This window comes from Alternaria incomplexa (assembly GCF_024043165.1).
Source record: "Alternaria incomplexa strain BMP 0042 chromosome Unknown scaffold_7, whole genome shotgun sequence".
Taxonomy (NCBI): domain Eukaryota; kingdom Fungi; phylum Ascomycota; class Dothideomycetes; order Pleosporales; family Pleosporaceae; genus Alternaria; species Alternaria incomplexa.
Window position 1 is genome coordinate 520,539 of NW_026249856.1, and position 16,543 is coordinate 537,081.

Genomic DNA, 16,543 nt, shown 5'->3' on the forward strand with positions numbered 1-16,543 from the left:
CAGCCACAAACTTGTTCATGTTCATGCTGGTCTACATAATCTTTGTATCATTCTTCAACATATTTGCCTCGGTTTCTCGACTCATTTGGGCGTTCTCCAAGGACGAGGGGTTACCGTTCTCGCGTACCTTTGCCAGGGTCCACCCTGAGCTGAGGGTACCGGTCAATGCATTGTGTCTCAGCGGCCTCTGCGTTTGTATCCTGGCTCTTATCAACGTTGCTTCGAGTACCGCGTTCAACGCTCTTATCTCCCTTCCCGCAATGGGCTTGTACCTATCGTACTTTCTGCCCATCTTGTTCCTTTTCTGGCGTCGGACGATAAGCGCGAGGCCTCTACCAATTCCATGGGGTCCGTTCAAGCTGGGCGCAGGTGGCGCATACATCAACGCTGGAGCTTTGTGCTACATCGTCTTCACCTTTGTTTGGATGCCACTGCCCACTATCCTCCCTGTGGACAGGTTCAACATGAACTATGCGGGACCGATTCTAGGTGCGATCATATTAGGCGCTGCTGTGGATTGGTCATGGAAGGGAAGAAAGAGGTTTCAAGTGCCAGTTGCGAATCGAGGACTTCAGTGAATGGGCTGGGGACCCTCTTGCAAAGGACAATCCACTCTTCTTACACGCACTTGATGCGATAGCTTAAGGCACCGCAATCCACCTCAGAGTCTATTTCACCAAGACGGGCCCGCGTGGTATACTGCCTTTTTTTTATCTTTCCCGGCTTTCACCTAATCGATTTCTACGCCTTGAGTACTTATATCATTCGTTTCTCTTCTCTCAAGGCTGCATCGATCTACCCAACCGCATTTCACACTTATTCGCGACCACGATGGCTCAATTTAATCAACCCCCGACCGAGCCTGCTAAAGCGCGCGTGGAAGAACTCGGAGACATCTCGCCTCCAAGTGTCCAATCCATGTCTCTGCCGCGCCCACCCCCGAATCCAGTGCCAGACCTCATGGATCTTGTCATCAATCGAGAGTCGCGCTACACAACGCACTCACTCATCACATCTTACCTGGGTATTGATGATATACGCAATGTTCAGTTAGCCTGCAGAAAGACGTCGGACCTGTACGCAAACATGAAGAAGACTCAGTGGAACGTCAACACAAGCCTGCAGCCATTCTTCAAGTACACTCAGACGTTTCGCTCTATACAGGCCCAGACCGAGACTCTGATCGGGAGCAAGTTCGCCAGAATGTTCTTCCGTCGTCTGCAGGTCAAGAATGAACTTCAGCTCTTTACGCAAGCTGGGGAGAAGGTGGAAGCTCTCATTAGCTATCTCGAACAGGATGGCTATGTTTTGGATAGTGAGGTCGTGGGTGGAAGCGTAGAATTTGGCAGCTCAAAGGTGGGCCTGCGTTGCTTTACATCATTTTCCATACGTACCTGACTAACTACTGGTAGTTCTCTTGCTTCAAGAAGACATCGACTAGTGACGGCGGCGAAACTTCAGTCACTCTCTTTCACTGTATCCATTCTCCCATCGACGCAATTCTCATAGGCTGCGCGTGCTCCGCTCGAGTATGCTTCATCTCTTGGAATAAGGCGTATTGCCTATTCCCATCCGCGACCATCCTCAAGCGAACGTCTTACCGAATGACTCCTTTAATACAGACGGACTATCCACGCACGATCGCCGCGATAAAGTGCGACTCTGAAGAAGGACTGATCGTCAAGACTGGCGAGTGGATGATCAAGAATGATAAGACACATCCAGAGTTTGTCTTCGCACGGTCCGTTAGCGACAAGCTCTCGTGGGTAATCAAGCTCGATATCACCCATGTCTCCCCTGCTACAACCCCAGATTCGCTGCTCGATGATGCCCGGTTCTCCGTGGAAACTACCAGCCAGTCTAGCATAGTATCTTACCTCCAGCTCAGATATGATGTACTCGCATCCTGCGCCCTGCAACATACGTACATCTGCCTTTCACGCTACCACTTTGAGCCCGCCGTGGAGTGGGGCGAAAGGAGGCGACGTCAGTATGAGGCACAGATAAGGCAACTTGAACAGGTACTGCACGCCGAGACATCCATGCAGCTCACCATGCTTGACCCAGACGACCGGCCTCCTCAATATGCCACAATCGTCAGTCGGAGAGGAAAAGACCATACGGCTAAGGGCCACTTCAAGACACCTGCGAACTGGAATTACTTCGACGCAGAGATCCAGGCTGAACTTCGGAGGATAACTGAGCAGTTGCTCGCTACTGGCCCACCGAAATAGAACAGCCTCATACAAGAGGGATTTGAACAGATCTGCAGACGATATGAGGGTGAAATGCGAAGGGTAGAGGACCTAGCGCCCACGTGGACTTCACGGTGTTCGGCTTTTGCCCTTTACGAATGTCGTATCAGAATGTCATCAATATAATACATCATTGCTTGCTTGCACTCTTGTGACTTGAGACACACCTGCTAGCTCTCACATCCTTTTTCATCTCCTAGAATGAACGCTAATCCATCTATCTAATCGACGAATCAGTTCGACTTCATCTCGACCCATAGACCCGCTTCATGGTTATGACGCACAATAGCTATACCCACAGATCTCATCAGCTTTCGCTTCCTCACCTTCCAGAACTACCTTCTTGCGACGCGATGTCATCTCTACCACCTCGCGAAACGATGACCTAGGTTCGCCTGAGCAATACGTTCACTCCACTGATCCGAATCCTGCCAAACGCCGTTTTCTGCAAGCCAGACAGCTCGGCAAAGAGGACATGTCCTCTCGTCATCAGGCCGTTGTTTCAGGAATTCTTTGAGACAGTCTCGACCTATCATGTGTTCGCAGCCTTGGATTCCCTTGATCTTGACACAAGGATGAGCCGCAGCGTTCTCCATGCAGACTGGGCAGTCGGTGTTTGTCGTGCTAGTCGTGTTGGCGGCGGTGAGCGGCTCGGTGTTGCGTGCGACGAAGTTGTTGATACACTGCTCGCTGCTTTCAGTTGGTTGGTAGTCTGCTGGGAGTGGATGAGGCTCGAATTCGACTGGGAAACCGCCTCGTGTAGGGACTGGAACGTACCCAGGTCGACGTGATGGGGTGGGGTGAGCATGAAAAGGCAGGTCTTCGCCTCGTCCAAAGCCTCCAATATGGACATGAGTGCTACTGGTAGGTCCAAATGGAAAGTGTTCGCCGAAACAGCTCATAGTCCTATGGACTCCAGGTCCTACTCCAGGTGTATGAGCTCCCGATCCATGAGCGACGCCGTTTCCAGAGAAGATGGGATGGCTGAAGGCACCCTCGAGTGCATCATCGAATGCAGTACCCATACCGATATGAAGGGCGTCGAACCCCGGAATACCGCCTGTGTCGTTAAAAGGGAATCCTGGACCAAAGGCACTTCGCGTGCTTTCACCTTGTGGCCCAGAGCCGAGCATACTGTCCAGTTCCGCCATGGTGTCGGCTAGACCATGCATAGCATCGTGATACCCGTGGGAACTGGAGTGTCCGATATCAGTATCGTATTCATCGTCATCGTCATCATCCTCCTCGATGAACATAATGTGAGAAGGTTGACGAGAGCGTTGGGGAACATACGCTGTAGCTTGACTGCGAGTTTGATGCGGATGGCCGCCGTCGCCACCACCACCACCGAGACGATGTCCTCGTGTGCTGAAATGCTGACCCGCACGATTGCCGGAGCTCGATCTATGATTTCCACGACCGGAATAACTCATTCTCAATAGTACGTGTCGGAGGTTTCGTTCTGTGAGGTTCAGTGATTAATTGGTTGTGACTGAGAGAAACGCGCAGTGATGTGGTGAGTGTGGGACGTGAGTCAGGCGCGACCTTTATGTACGCAAGGTCTGTGCGGCCGAGTGAATGGGAGGTGAACCTAATGTGAGTAGATTCTAGAAGCGTTATGTATTGACATTGCTCTGGGCCAGGTGAAAGCTGTGGGAGCATGCCAGTGCACCGGAATGACGAAGATGAACGGATGAGGTTGTGAAGACTAGATAGATGTCTCACAATGAGTTCATGGTATGTTTCTTCTACTTCTTCCCCTTCTTCTTCGTATCGCTCTCTTTGCCATCTTTTGCGAAGCCACCCAAGACCAATGCCTCTCTAGTCGCAGTGTTGATGATGCGAAAGCGATCAGGACCTAAGTGTATACCACCATACCATCTTGTGACAACCACCATGACGTTCCAAACATCCATCAACTGCATTAAGTGCAGCATCCGCGATCCCGCAGCAGTCTCACCATCATCGTCGCAGTCTTGGTAGCTCGTATCGCTTGGACCTTTGATTCGCCAAGCAGTCATGTTGTGAGTCGCGCGCGCAGCCTTTTTTTCTGTCGCTAGGAGATGCGCAACATACTTTCTAGCCTGTGTTGGTGACGATACAGGTGCTGCGCGGGCTAGAAATACTGATTTCTTCTCGGTGAGGACGGGTGCTACAATCCAAGGTGGCTCCGGTCCAAGGTCGATGGCCGGGTCGGACTGGATATGAGAGTTCTCGTCTTTTTCAACGTGCTCATCCTCGTGTTGATCGTGTAGTTGAATGTCTCCTTGCTCTTCCGCTTGCTCCAAAGCCTCTCTTGCCTCTTCGAGCAGATCGTAGATACATGCCTCTCCGGGTTGGTAGATCCTTGCCAGAACTTCTCTCACTACATCGACAGCCTGGCTGCCCATACCCTTGGGGACATCTTGTCCCACACTCTGAGTGCCTAGCACGGATGGCGGCGCATCCGGATAGTCTGCCGGAAATTCTATACGCAGAGTTATCGATGGCAGCGACGGCAGACGTAGACTGTATAGACGTTGGTCTTCATCTAAGGCTGACAGGGTACCTTCGTCGAAGATGGCGTTGAGCGAGGTGACCTCATCTTGGATGGCGTCGTTGGCGGACATATTTGTGATTGCCTTGGCCGATGGCGGGGTGAACGATGCGGAAGGCGCGCTAGCTTAGCGTCGTTCGCGTTCGCAATCTTGGAAACATCAACACCCTCGCGACACCCATGTCGACCTCCTTCCCCACCACGAACTCATAGCCGCAACCTCACATTGCCAAACATGGCGCCAAATGATGATGCCAAGCGCAAGTCAGGTCTAACGATTGCGCAGGTGAAGTTCAAGCAGGCAATGAAGGATCCCGATGCCGAAGATCGTTCAGCGCCCATTGCAGTCGAAATTAGCTCGCAGCTTTTCAACCACGTTGATGCCGTTCTTCAGCAGAACTCGCCCATCAATATCCAGGTATCTAGCTATAAAACCGTCAATCACATATCACCGGGAGCAGACTAATTCGCCGCTCGTAGAAATGCACAGAATGGATCGTGAAGCACGTAGCTCCCTCCAAGGCTCGGATCACCACCCTCGGCGCGTATCTCATCGCTGTTTCAAAGTCTGTCGTAGTAGATCAGAGCACTCCAGCGCTAGCGAAGAAAGCAGCGCGCAACCGGATGGATCTCTTGTTGATCGTCAACGATGCCCTCCATGCTGACAAGTTCCATCATCGCGACACGACGAAGCAGAGTATTCTTGGCAACGCGTGTCAAGATTTTGTCCCTGACTTGATCGAACTCGCAGCGGCGTGTATCACCGAGAAGGGATCGCAGCTAGAGGTGAAGCTGAAAGCCATTGTCAACTACTGGGCTGTTAACAAGCTCTTGAGCTCAGAGGGTCTGAAAGCTTGTCGACACAAGGCAGACGAGGCCTTGTCCGTAGCACAGGGTCGCAAGCGCAACTACGTCCTTCCAGAATACCACGGCGACCGAAATGCCAGATGGCACGACCTCCCCGCATCGTACATGCTCGAGCCCATAATCAAACACCCGAGCCGCCCGATCCACGAATCTCAGATCAAGATACGGAAGTTTGACAAGAAGCCTGTCAGTTCACACGTTCGCGCTCTCCTCGACAACTTCTTCGAAAACATCGACCTCAAGTACCTGCCCACGGGCGATAATCCGACCGGGGAAACAACCAAGTATAGGCTTTCGTTGGATCCCATGGGCCAGCTGGTCAAGCAGGACAAGGAGACTGGCGAGACAGCTACAGTGGCAAACGGCTACGGCTGGTCGCCAAAGTTCTGTCGAGATATACAGAAATTCACCGTCCCGGAGACCATCAAGATCGCGCGAGAGGACATAGAACGCATGGAGGACATGGAGGACCCCCCGGTCTTGTCTGTCGTGCGTCGCGTTGGCCACGATAGTCGACCCTCTACTTCCTCGTCGACAGAGTCGGGCCCACCCTATAGGGAGCGAAGAAGGGGATACAATCGTAGCCGCAGTCGCAGTCGCAGTCGCCGTAGCCCCGGGGGTTATCAGTATGACGACGCACGCCGTCGAATGTCACCCGACGGATCCATGGGTCGCCGCAGGGTCTCACCACATGGACCTTCGCGTCGAGAGTCTGAGGGCAGAGGTTTCGTCGAGGCGCGACCGTCATCAAGGGCATACGACAGAGAAGGATCACAGCCTGGATCGCAGTGGAGTGGTGCGAACAGGAACACTCAGTCCAGCCCCAACAACCATCAGCATCAGGTCCCGCCCATGCTGCATCAGCCGCCTTTCAACGCGCCGCCGTTTCCACCACCGCACATGTCAGGCCAGTTCCAAGGCCAGTTCCCGATGCCAATGCCGCCATTCGGTGTTCCTCCCCCTCCACCACCGCAGTTCCAAGGACGTGGTGGCTTCGTTCCCCCTCCCCCGCCCCCCAACTTCAACGGCATGTGGCAACCTCCTCCTCCCAACATGAACATGCCACCGAACGGTCCGCAACAAGGCAACCAGGGTGGCAACCAATTTGGTAACCATCACGGAGGCCAGGGTGGAAACCGAGGCGGCAACCAATTTGGAAATCAGGGCGGCAACCAGTATGGTAACAACTTCGGTCCTGGCAACAATGGTCAGTATGGTCAGAGCCGTGGCGGATACCAAGGTGGACGTGGTTATGGAGGTGGGCAGCGCGGTGGCAATAACGGCAACAGGGGAGGCTGGAGGGGTAACGGACGAGGCGGGCGATACTGAGATGAGGTATGAACGCTTGCGACCAAATGGCGCATGCAGACATGCGTTCAGGATCGATGCGCAAAACTGTAGGATATCCAACACATGCCGGTATTCCTTGGAAGAAGCATGTACATTCTTACGAAAGACTTTAGAGCCCTTCTCTGGGTGACTTGATCATCTTATAGCTTGCCTAATCTACTCATTGTATACTTGGCCGTATGTTTTCATGTCTTGACGCGAGTGACTCTGACATTGGCGTGATTCGTAGCATGCTCTGAAAGTATCGCAAGAAAGTGCAAGAGATATTTCATGGTTAAGCTCGTATTAGTGGCACCAGTATCTAGAACCCCCAAGTCGATATGGCGGCTTTGAGTCAGTGATGCCGCGGCACTGCAATCGGGAACGCGTCGAGACGCGTCCGCTGCGGGCTCGTCATGCGCGGATAGTCCCGCACCATCACCGTTCACCACGCACCAGTCACCAGTCACCCGCCCACGGCCCGGCGCACTATTACTCTCACCTCTTCCTACCCACAATGGAGACGATCTACTTGGACACATTCTCCAACGGACGTTGCGCGTAATGGCGCGACCGAAAAGGAAACGCAACTCATTGAGAACCAACACAAACAAACGTTCACGATACGTCGATTCGAGCCAAAGCGAAGCCGGCAGCCAAAGCGACACTTTGTGGGCAGCGGAGTGCATTCTCGACGAACGAGTGGTCCGTGGTGTACGCAAATACTACATCCAATGGCAAGGGATTGACTCCAAGACTGGAAAGACGTGGGAACCGACTTGGGAGCCGGAAGAGAACGCCAACGACTTACTCGTCGCCCACTGGGCACAGGAGAAGGCGCGCATCTTGGCAGAAGTCCATCAGCAAGATCCAGGAAGCGACAACGGACACGCTGAGCAACCACAGGAGGCACAAGCATCGAGGCGCATCCGCAATCCCCGTGTGATTGACAGCAGCCCGGAGCCCAGCAGCGCATCCTCTAGTCCTTCGACATCTCTCGACAATCGAGCCGACTCGGAGGGACTGCCCAGTGCCGCAGTGCCCGCAGCTCGTGCTTCGCCTCGCATCCAGATCACTCGACGGGGTGACAGTCTCGAGAGGAACGAATACGTGCGCTTCACGCAGACACCATCGTCTCAGCCAGCTCCGACCCCAGAGCCTACCCAGGACACCAATCTCGACAGCTCGCAGTTGTTCGCAGCACGTCCACGACCTCATCTGTCAGACATAGTCCCCGACTCGCAGAGTTCCAGCGGTGAAGGAAGCTTCGTCCCCACGACCCAACGCACCGAGGACGTTAGCCAGCAAAGCACCGATTCAAACGAGTCGCAAGTAGAGAATTATCTTGCTGAAGATTCGGTATGACCAGCCCTTTCCCTAGCCAGACATCGGTGTGTCTACTAACCAGTGTTTGCAGGGCCTACTTGAACTCATTGAAGAAGCCGCACAACACGCGCCGTCACCTGCACGATCGATACCCGAGACGATACTCGATACCACCGTAGCAGACTCGCAGAGCCAGCGGCAGAGACCTGAGGCAGAGTCGCAAGGTGCTCCGAACACACTCGAATTCATACATATTTCCTCACAGGTGGAACACGAGTCGAGCCCAGAACCGGAGGATAGTCTGCAGATTCAATACAGCGGAATCGATCAGGGTGTTGCAGAGGACGAGCATCAGAGAGTCGTAACCAACGAGCTTGGGGCGCCCCAGGCTGATCACGCCGCTTCGCAGACTCACTCAGTACAAAGCGCACGCGAGACTACCCCAAGCAAGGAGACCGATACACTGGGCGAACACCCTCGTTTGGAACCAGCGGCTATAGACATTACAAGGAATGCTTCGACTGAGGTTGTGGATACGAACCAAGTCCCGACCTCACTCAATAAACCATCTACACTAGTCGAGAACAGCCAATCTCATCACACCACAAGGCCCAACGTAGCTAGCGATACACAAGTCTCCGACGGTGGTAACGAGCCGTCGCAACATCAAGCTTTCCAGCAGATCAGCGTTTGCGACAGTCAACCAAGTCTAATTGAGCATTCGGTATTGGAAGACAACGAACAGTTCCCTTTCCAGTCGCAATACCCGTTTCGGCATTCTCAGCCTTCACAATCCGTATCTTGTATCAAGTCCTCAGAACAGCTCCCACAAGCTTGCGCGACACCGGCCCTCCCAGGACGAGTACTTGCTGGGGTAAGTGTGCCAAGCGAATCCAATCCGGCGCCAGCGCTCGACCCACCTCACCCATCAGTCCAAGCATCCACTGCACCTCATCACCAAGATCACAACGACACGTTAGTGGAACTTCTCGACCCCGAAGCTGCTCACAGCGTCTCACCGTCAGGCCAGCTTCAAGAAGAGCTGTCTCTGCGTGATCAACTGCTGCACGCGTCATCCAGTCCGGAGCGCGTACAGAACGCGCAAGTAGTACCTCTTGAGGCAGATCTGAGCACGCAAGAAGATACATCTGAGAGCATACGAGATACTATCGAAGAAGAGGTGGCGCATCGGGCTAGCTCTGAGTCTCGTCACGACTCATCGCAGGAATCGCCAGAACGCCCTTCAAGATCGCTGAATCACGAGACCTCGCCGGTTCCGTACCCACCCAGCTACTCGCTGCAAACGCAAGCATCTCGACTTCCATCGCGGCCTTGTACGCCTGTTCCTACCTCATCGCTCTCAATCATGGCGGGCGAGGGTACCGGAGACATCATTAGGCGGCAGATGCAAGAAGCCATCGATAAGCGCATAGCAGAGTCTCGCCGTACTCCCAGAAGGCGTCCCAGGTCTTCGATGACGCCCTCAGTAGTGGAACATGCGCCCGCGGCTACGCCTACGCCAGTGAGCAGGCTACGTGAGACGCAAGAGCCGGCAGAAGGCACTCGATCGCCTTCCGCTGTGCCAGACCGCTTCCCTCTTGCGCAAGCGCCGACGTCGCTCCGGAATATCGCCTATGCTCCCAGCAACGTGCAGCCAGAAGCTCCCGCACTAGATAAGGTTATGAGTTCACCACCAAGGAATCATCCAGAGCCTACTATCGCTGAAGCAATAAAGCCATCAGAGCCTATCGTACCGGTACCAAGATCTCCCACATCTGACGAGATGGAGGTCAGCGACGCAGACGATGAAGATAGCGAAAGCCTCTTCAATGATGATCTGCAGCTGGTAGACCAGGAGTTCATCGTGCCCTTGTATATCTCGGGTCGACAAAGAGATACGTACGCCCAGTACATCACCGCAAAGAGGGATCTGTTAGAGCCATTCCTGAAGGATCGTCACAGTCTCAACTCAGTCGAGGAGGTCAAAAACATTCTATCCCAGCTACGCGCTATCGAGACGCACATGGACTTGGTATTCGCTGAGGCTGAATCGAACACTTTAGATGGTGAGGCTTCGACAACGCAAGCAGAGCACGCAGCTAGATTTGGCTTGGAAAACTCCACCAAATTTAGATTTCTGTCAGCGCTATTCAATGATTTGCGACATTGCGAGCCGCAGAAACACGTTGTATTGGTCACAGAGAGCGACAACGAGACACTCTTCCGCATCCTTGAGACGTTCTGTAAGACAACGTACATCAACTACACTATGCCTGGTAAAGATCGGAAGGCAAACCTGAAAGAGGTGGTAGGTAACTTGTTGGTCACCATTATCCCAAGCGATGCATCGCCCATCATACATGTTCCCGACCTGATCATCTGTCTCGACGGTGTGCAAGACGCAGCACAGATTCGCAAGAAGAATTGGGCCAAATCGCCTAACTGCGATGTCGTACCTGTGCTACATTTAGTCATTCCAAGGACTGTCGGCCATATTGAACGGTACATAACGTCCAGCCTGGATCCCATAGATCATATGCACACTCTCCTAGCGAGTCTGGCGCATGTTCATCCTGATGTTGGAAAAGCCATCGATGAACGCACACCACGAGACGTCGAGTGCGCTGAATTAGTCTCCTACTGGATCAAGAACAGGATGGAAGGTGCTGATTGGCCACTGTCTTCCATTGGTAGTGTCAAGGACGTTATAGAGTATCAGACGCAACAGACGCAACAGACGCAACAGACGCAACAGACCTTAGCCGACGCTCCTATACCTGAACGTAGCAAACGCCCTCTGGATGACGAAGAGCTCGACCCTGCAAAGCGTATGCGGTTCACTCCCCAACCGCAGACCGTGCCTGCTTCTGCGGTCGACAAAGAGCACGAAGTCACGCATATTAGCGATTCCATGCCCGGCACTGCAGCTTACGATTCTGATCTGCGAGCCCAACTAGCCAATGCGAAAGAAGGGCTTCGGGAAGAGCGAGAAGCTCGTAGAGCAGGTCAAAGAGACTTTGGTGAGCACAAGGATATGTGGGATAGGCAACAAACAGTGCATGAGGATCTGGCAAGCGAGCATCGCCGTGTGAAGAGAAGACTACAAGATGCCGAAGACAAAGTCGAGACCTTGACCAGGAACAACACCACTCTCACCGAACGTCTCACGGCGCGTACCACAGAGATGCGTGAGGTGAAGGAAAAGCTCAAGGAGCAGCGGGAGACAGCCCTCCTTGGAGACGATGCACGACTTCAAGAAATCGCCAAGCTTCGCAATCAGCTCGACGAAGCGAACGAAAAGACGGAGCAAGCAGTGAAGAAGGCTGCGGCAGCAGAGCAGATGTTGGATTACATGAGAGAAAGCTTGCAGGATGCCAGGTCCACCGCCTCTACCGCCACTGCTCGCGTTGAAGAACTCGAAGCCCAGCACATCATACTTTCCAAGGCGGCTTCTGGGGATGCAACGAAGCGGAAGAGCATGCACATCGAGAGAGTCTACGATGACCAACAGCAGCGTATGAAAAGGTTGGAAATGGAGCTGAGCATTACGAAGCGTACATTAATGACGAAAGACGATGAGATAGCTCGTCTCAAGAGTATGGGAGGTAGGCCTGGCGTAGGCACCAGAGGAACGAGTGCAACGCCGCAGCCCAAGACCAGGAGTAGAGCAGCTAGTCCCACTTTCCCTGGCGGGCGAATTGCCAACTTGAGAAACAGCTAAGGCAGCTTGGGAATTTTTTAGGTTAACGGGCTCTGGATTTTGACCTGCTCTTGTTGAATGCGTTCGGACTTCGTGGGCATGTCATCTCGTCGGTGGTGTGGGCGACATGGGCAGAGAGGCCATCTTGGTGACAGTGTATGACGGCTAAGACTACCAGGATACTTTACTTGCTCTCCCGACATGCCTTAAAATGAATATATCTACATTGCATACAATTCACTGTTCCTACACTATGCGCATGCTCTTGTGTTCATGACCTCGCGCCGACGACACCGGAGCTCATCACTGTTCCGACCACCTTTCAATCACCAGGTGCAGACCGAGAGAAGGTCACGCGTAGAAGATACTGCCCTCTTCACCGTCTTCGTCTGGCTGACTACAGCGTTGAGCTACGACGTATATGTCCTTCCAGGCCTCTTCCGCTTCTTCAGTCGCAATATGCTAGACGATAGAGTGACCTCAACCACGACTCTGACCGACGAATTCTGAACAAGATACTTTGAAGTTGTCTGCAACATTCACATCCACAGACTTCGCCGCTCCAGTCACCAGCGAGCGTATCCTCACCACATACACTGTGCTGTCACGTTTCGAGAGTTATCCGGCTACAATAACCTACCAGACCTTCTTACTACAAATCACCATCTAGCACAGTCACCGGATCCTCACCACAACCTGAGAAGCCAGACTCCATCTCACCAACATCCATACACCCTCAAACCACATTTACCATGCCAGCTTTCCAAGGTGGCATTTTTGGGGGCCCAAACCCTTTCCGCCCCGGCGGTGGTCAAAGAGGTGGCGGTGGAGGCCGACCAAGCCAGCCTCAACCGAACCCGTATGATGATTACGACAACTCGCCTCCCATGATGGGTGGCATGCGCGGCCCTGATCCCATGTACGGCGGCGAAATGGGCGGTCCCATGACAGGCGGCCAGACACACTCCTACTCCACATACCAAGACTCCGACGGCAACAGACATGAAGAAGGTTACGGTCCAGGCGGCCCATTCAGCAACTCCGTCCATGGAGGAATGGGCAGGGGTCAAGGTCCGCCACCCCAACGACGCCCACACCCAGGAAGTCTCCTAGGCGGCCGAAACACCGGACCAGGCGCTTTCTCCTCTGCTTTCTGGAGCGGCCCCAACCCCTTCCGCAGCAACGGCGCCAACGGCCCTCCCAACGGACGCAGCGGTCCCAACACAGGACCCCGCGACCCTTCCTTCAGAATGGAAGTCGAACCAGCACCTATGCCCCCATCCAACGGTCTCACAAGCGAAACCTCCGAACTCATCGCCGACTTCATGGCCGAGCAAACACAGCCGTTAGGCGGACCCATCACACCCCCAAATGCAGAATGTCCGATTTGTCTGGAGCCGCCCGGCGCGTCGCATCTGTGTATTCAGATTAAGAATATTCCGGGTTGTAATCATCTTATTGGGAGGGAGTGTCTGAAAGAGATGTTGGTGAATCGGCCGGATGATGCAAAGAAGTGTCCGATTTGTAGGGCGGAGTTTCTGGCCGAGGATGGGATTTGGCAGGATTCGGAGCAGTTTCAGCAGTTGGGACGGGGTGGTCCGCCTGGGGGTGGGGGTGGGCCTCCTCCTGGGTACGGTGGTGGGATGCCGCCGAGACCTGCTGGATATGGTGGTGGTGGACCTCCTCAGGCTCCTCCTGCTTTTGGTCGTGGTGCTCCTCAGATGCCTCTACAGACACCTCGTCCAACACCTCGTCCGACACCTCGTCCAGCACCACCCAGTTATGCCCGCGCAGCTGCTTCACCAGCTCCTCCAGGCCCTCCAAGCTACATGGCAGTACCTCGTCCACCACCAACACCTCGTGCTGCTCCTGGACCTAGTCCCCACGCCGCTCCCCCAGGTCTTCGCAACGCGATGCGCGGTGGAGCCAGGGTTCACGGCATGGGCGATGTTGGTAGAGGACGGGGTAACGAGCAAGACGACGACGACGGTGGCATGCAAGGTGGTCCCCCAATGATGAGCCAGGACAGGTGGCCACCTGAGCCACGTGAACCCGAGAGCAACTTTGGTGGCCGTGGTCAACAGCTTGGCTATATGGACGAACGGCAGCTTTGGTAGATCGGCATCACAGTGGTGGACTGCTATAGTTGTGTATGGAGACGACTACTTCAGAGGGACAGCTTGGCAAACTACCCCTTCTCACTGACCAACACTCCGATGTGCCTACCTAAAGCTACCCGCGCATGGGTTCATTCTCAAGCGTGGAGCCCAGAAAATCTCGATGGTGAACGGTAGAAACGAGGCCGTCGGGCGTCTGGGTTTGCTTTTCTTTGCTTTGTTTTTACTTGTAAGCGCGGACCGAACACATCGGAACGTAGCTTAGGGCTGGTATTGCGGATGAGTCCCGCACTATACGCGAGTTCAATATGGAATGGGTGTAGGCCCGATATGTAGAGTCAAAATTCCGGTCAACGCCTCAACACTACAGTAGGTGAACCAAAATTAAATCTAAACCCACATCTCTTTGCAAACATTGGTTCATCCAAATCGTGGTACGCAGGGCGGTCGAAATAAGCTTTGCGACATATTCATCACGGGATCTGTCGCAATATTCGCGCAATTCATGAAACCACACTAGACGATATTCCATATCGATTTTGTTGGTTGTGGGTGTGTATCAGGTACAACTGCGTCCGACCCTGGTGGCATCGGCTCATGCACCCTGCAGGGCGCGCCATATTGATCGACCGCAAGATAAACTTACATGGTAGCGGTGAGCAGAAAGACATCGCTGCACTTGACGTTTTTCTAGTGTCGCATTTCGTGATTGATCATGCTGTGCGCTGCCCGGTGATTGACGTTGCTTTAGAGTTGACTGGACCGGATCGACAGATCCACAGCGGGAATAATGGTGTTGGTGTTGTTTGAGGAAATGGCGCACCTGCAGCGACATGGACATGTTCAAAAGCGCGTGCTGACAGTATGAGCCTAGCGTTGGGTTGAGGCAATATCGTGCATGGGGAGGGTGGCTGTGTGCTTGATAGCGAGGTGCATGCAACCTCGGAAAGCACTTTCCGGATGCTGACATGGTGCAGGAAAGTCTGAAATCCCGTCCACGAAGGACGTTCTGCCAAGTCTTGGGTCAAAATAAACAGGAAGGTGAAGTTGCCGCGGTCACAGCTGTGTGCCTGACGACTGGAGACAAATGACGGCTTTCAGCCGAGCCATCCGATTGAAAGCATCGGCCCCGCAATACGGTCCCGCTTATGGCGCTGCCCCTCATCGATCGTCGAGGCCTGGTGATGCGGCGCCTGCATAGAACACGTTTGGAACAATGCGGCGTTTTGACATCGTGACGTTTCGGCGGCCTACACCGGTTTTCTCGTACGTAAAACGAGGCTTCTAGACCCCCTTGGTCTGCTGAAATGCCATCATGCCAAACTATGCATATGTTTGCAGCATCGTGGATGACCGAGGGCCATCGCAAGAGTTGCTTTCGACGTCTTATGCTGTGGGCCGGTGTGACGTGGGTCAGACTGCGCATGCAGCAAAATGCATGGCAGAGAATTCGAATGAGTTTCCGCATCCACGGTGGAGAGTCTTGGCTGCGGCTTCTTGCGGTTCAGCCCTCAGAAGCGGACGTTTAGTTGCAGATCCTGATAGTCTAGAAAAAGGTCTCCCCGTTTCCTTGCATGGCGCCAGACGACGCGGCATGGGTCGTCAAAGAGCACCACGACGTCCCAGGAGACGTGCGCCAGCAACGTGGTTCTCTGGAAAGGTCTGACACCGTACCAGCGATATGCAGGTGCAAAGTGAGCTGGCTGGGCCATGCGCGACAAAGAGAAAAAGACTAGATGTGGCCGGTAAATGGCTCAGTCGTGGCGTAGCTGCTGATGTCTAACCCAACGCACGGTCGTCCCACTATGAGCAAGGGCTACCTGGGCCGTCGTCATCTTGGAGCGCAAAATAGAAGCGAATATTGGCTTTGTGTCATTTGCTCGTCTCTAAAAACCGTATTACTGGCCTTTGCGGCGTGTGGCGACGTGCTCCGCAGCTGGGTTAATGCAGCGATGTTGGCTAAGTTAGTCAGGTGGTGCCACTCAAATGCAGTTGTATCAAAATATCTGCGTCACGCAACATCCATCCGGTGTGCCGTTGAACAACGCAGTTTAGATACTTGCTATGAGCATCGTGATGTGTGCTATAACAGGTATTGCATGCATAGAGCTCAAAGTAGTCTGGCGCTCAACAAAACATTACACCGCTCGAACAGGCAAGCACGAATGAAAAAACCTGGGGAAGCGCTACGGGAGCGCGATGGTCCAGGGGTAACAGAAAACAAATGGCGCATTCATGGATGGCTAACCGGCATGTATCACGCTTCTGTACTAGGAAACAATCTGCCCCCAATTACGTTGCATTGGTTCGGGCTGATCGAGATGCATGCATCGGTGTCTCTTGTATGGAACTTATCGTGACGGCGCGATTCGTTCTGTTTCTGATTGTGCGGTGAAGCTTCCGAAGCCCTTGC

At 53.7% G+C, this 16,543-nt stretch overlaps 5 protein-coding genes across 5 annotated transcripts; 4 read left to right on the top strand and 1 right to left on the bottom strand.

Moving 5' to 3' along the window:
• Positions 1–831: 831 nt before the first annotated feature.
• On the top strand, positions 832–2,234 carry J4E90_005356 (uncharacterized protein; the record flags this gene model as incomplete). The annotated part of the gene is made up of 2 exons (XM_051434910.1): positions 832–1,356; positions 1,413–2,234. The coding sequence occupies 2 exons, from the start codon at positions 832–834 to the stop codon at positions 2,232–2,234; spliced, it is 1,347 nt and encodes a 448-aa protein (XP_051290934.1).
• Positions 2,235–4,003: 1,769 nt separating this feature from the next.
• Positions 4,004–4,864, bottom strand: J4E90_005357 (uncharacterized protein; the record flags this gene model as incomplete). The annotated part of the gene is made up of 1 exon (XM_051434911.1): positions 4,004–4,864. The coding sequence occupies one exon, from the start codon at positions 4,862–4,864 to the stop codon at positions 4,004–4,006; it is 861 nt and encodes a 286-aa protein (XP_051290935.1).
• Positions 4,865–5,026: 162 nt separating this feature from the next.
• On the top strand, positions 5,027–6,987 carry J4E90_005358 (uncharacterized protein; the record flags this gene model as incomplete). Its single annotated transcript, XM_051434912.1, has 2 exons — positions 5,027–5,209; positions 5,272–6,987. The coding sequence occupies 2 exons, from the start codon at positions 5,027–5,029 to the stop codon at positions 6,985–6,987; spliced, it is 1,899 nt and encodes a 632-aa protein (XP_051290936.1).
• A 564-nt stretch (positions 6,988–7,551) lies between these two features.
• J4E90_005359 (uncharacterized protein) lies at positions 7,552–11,979 on the top strand (the record flags this gene model as incomplete). The annotated part of the gene is given in 3 exon segments (XM_051434913.1): positions 7,552–8,346; positions 8,405–11,929; positions 11,941–11,979. The coding sequence occupies 3 exon segments, from the start codon at positions 7,552–7,554 to the stop codon at positions 11,977–11,979; spliced, it is 4,359 nt and encodes a 1,452-aa protein (XP_051290937.1).
• A 786-nt stretch (positions 11,980–12,765) lies between these two features.
• J4E90_005360 (uncharacterized protein) lies at positions 12,766–14,130 on the top strand (the record flags this gene model as incomplete). The annotated part of the gene is made up of 1 exon (XM_051434914.1): positions 12,766–14,130. The coding sequence occupies one exon, from the start codon at positions 12,766–12,768 to the stop codon at positions 14,128–14,130; it is 1,365 nt and encodes a 454-aa protein (XP_051290938.1).
• Between the last annotated feature and the right edge of the window lie 2,413 nt (positions 14,131–16,543).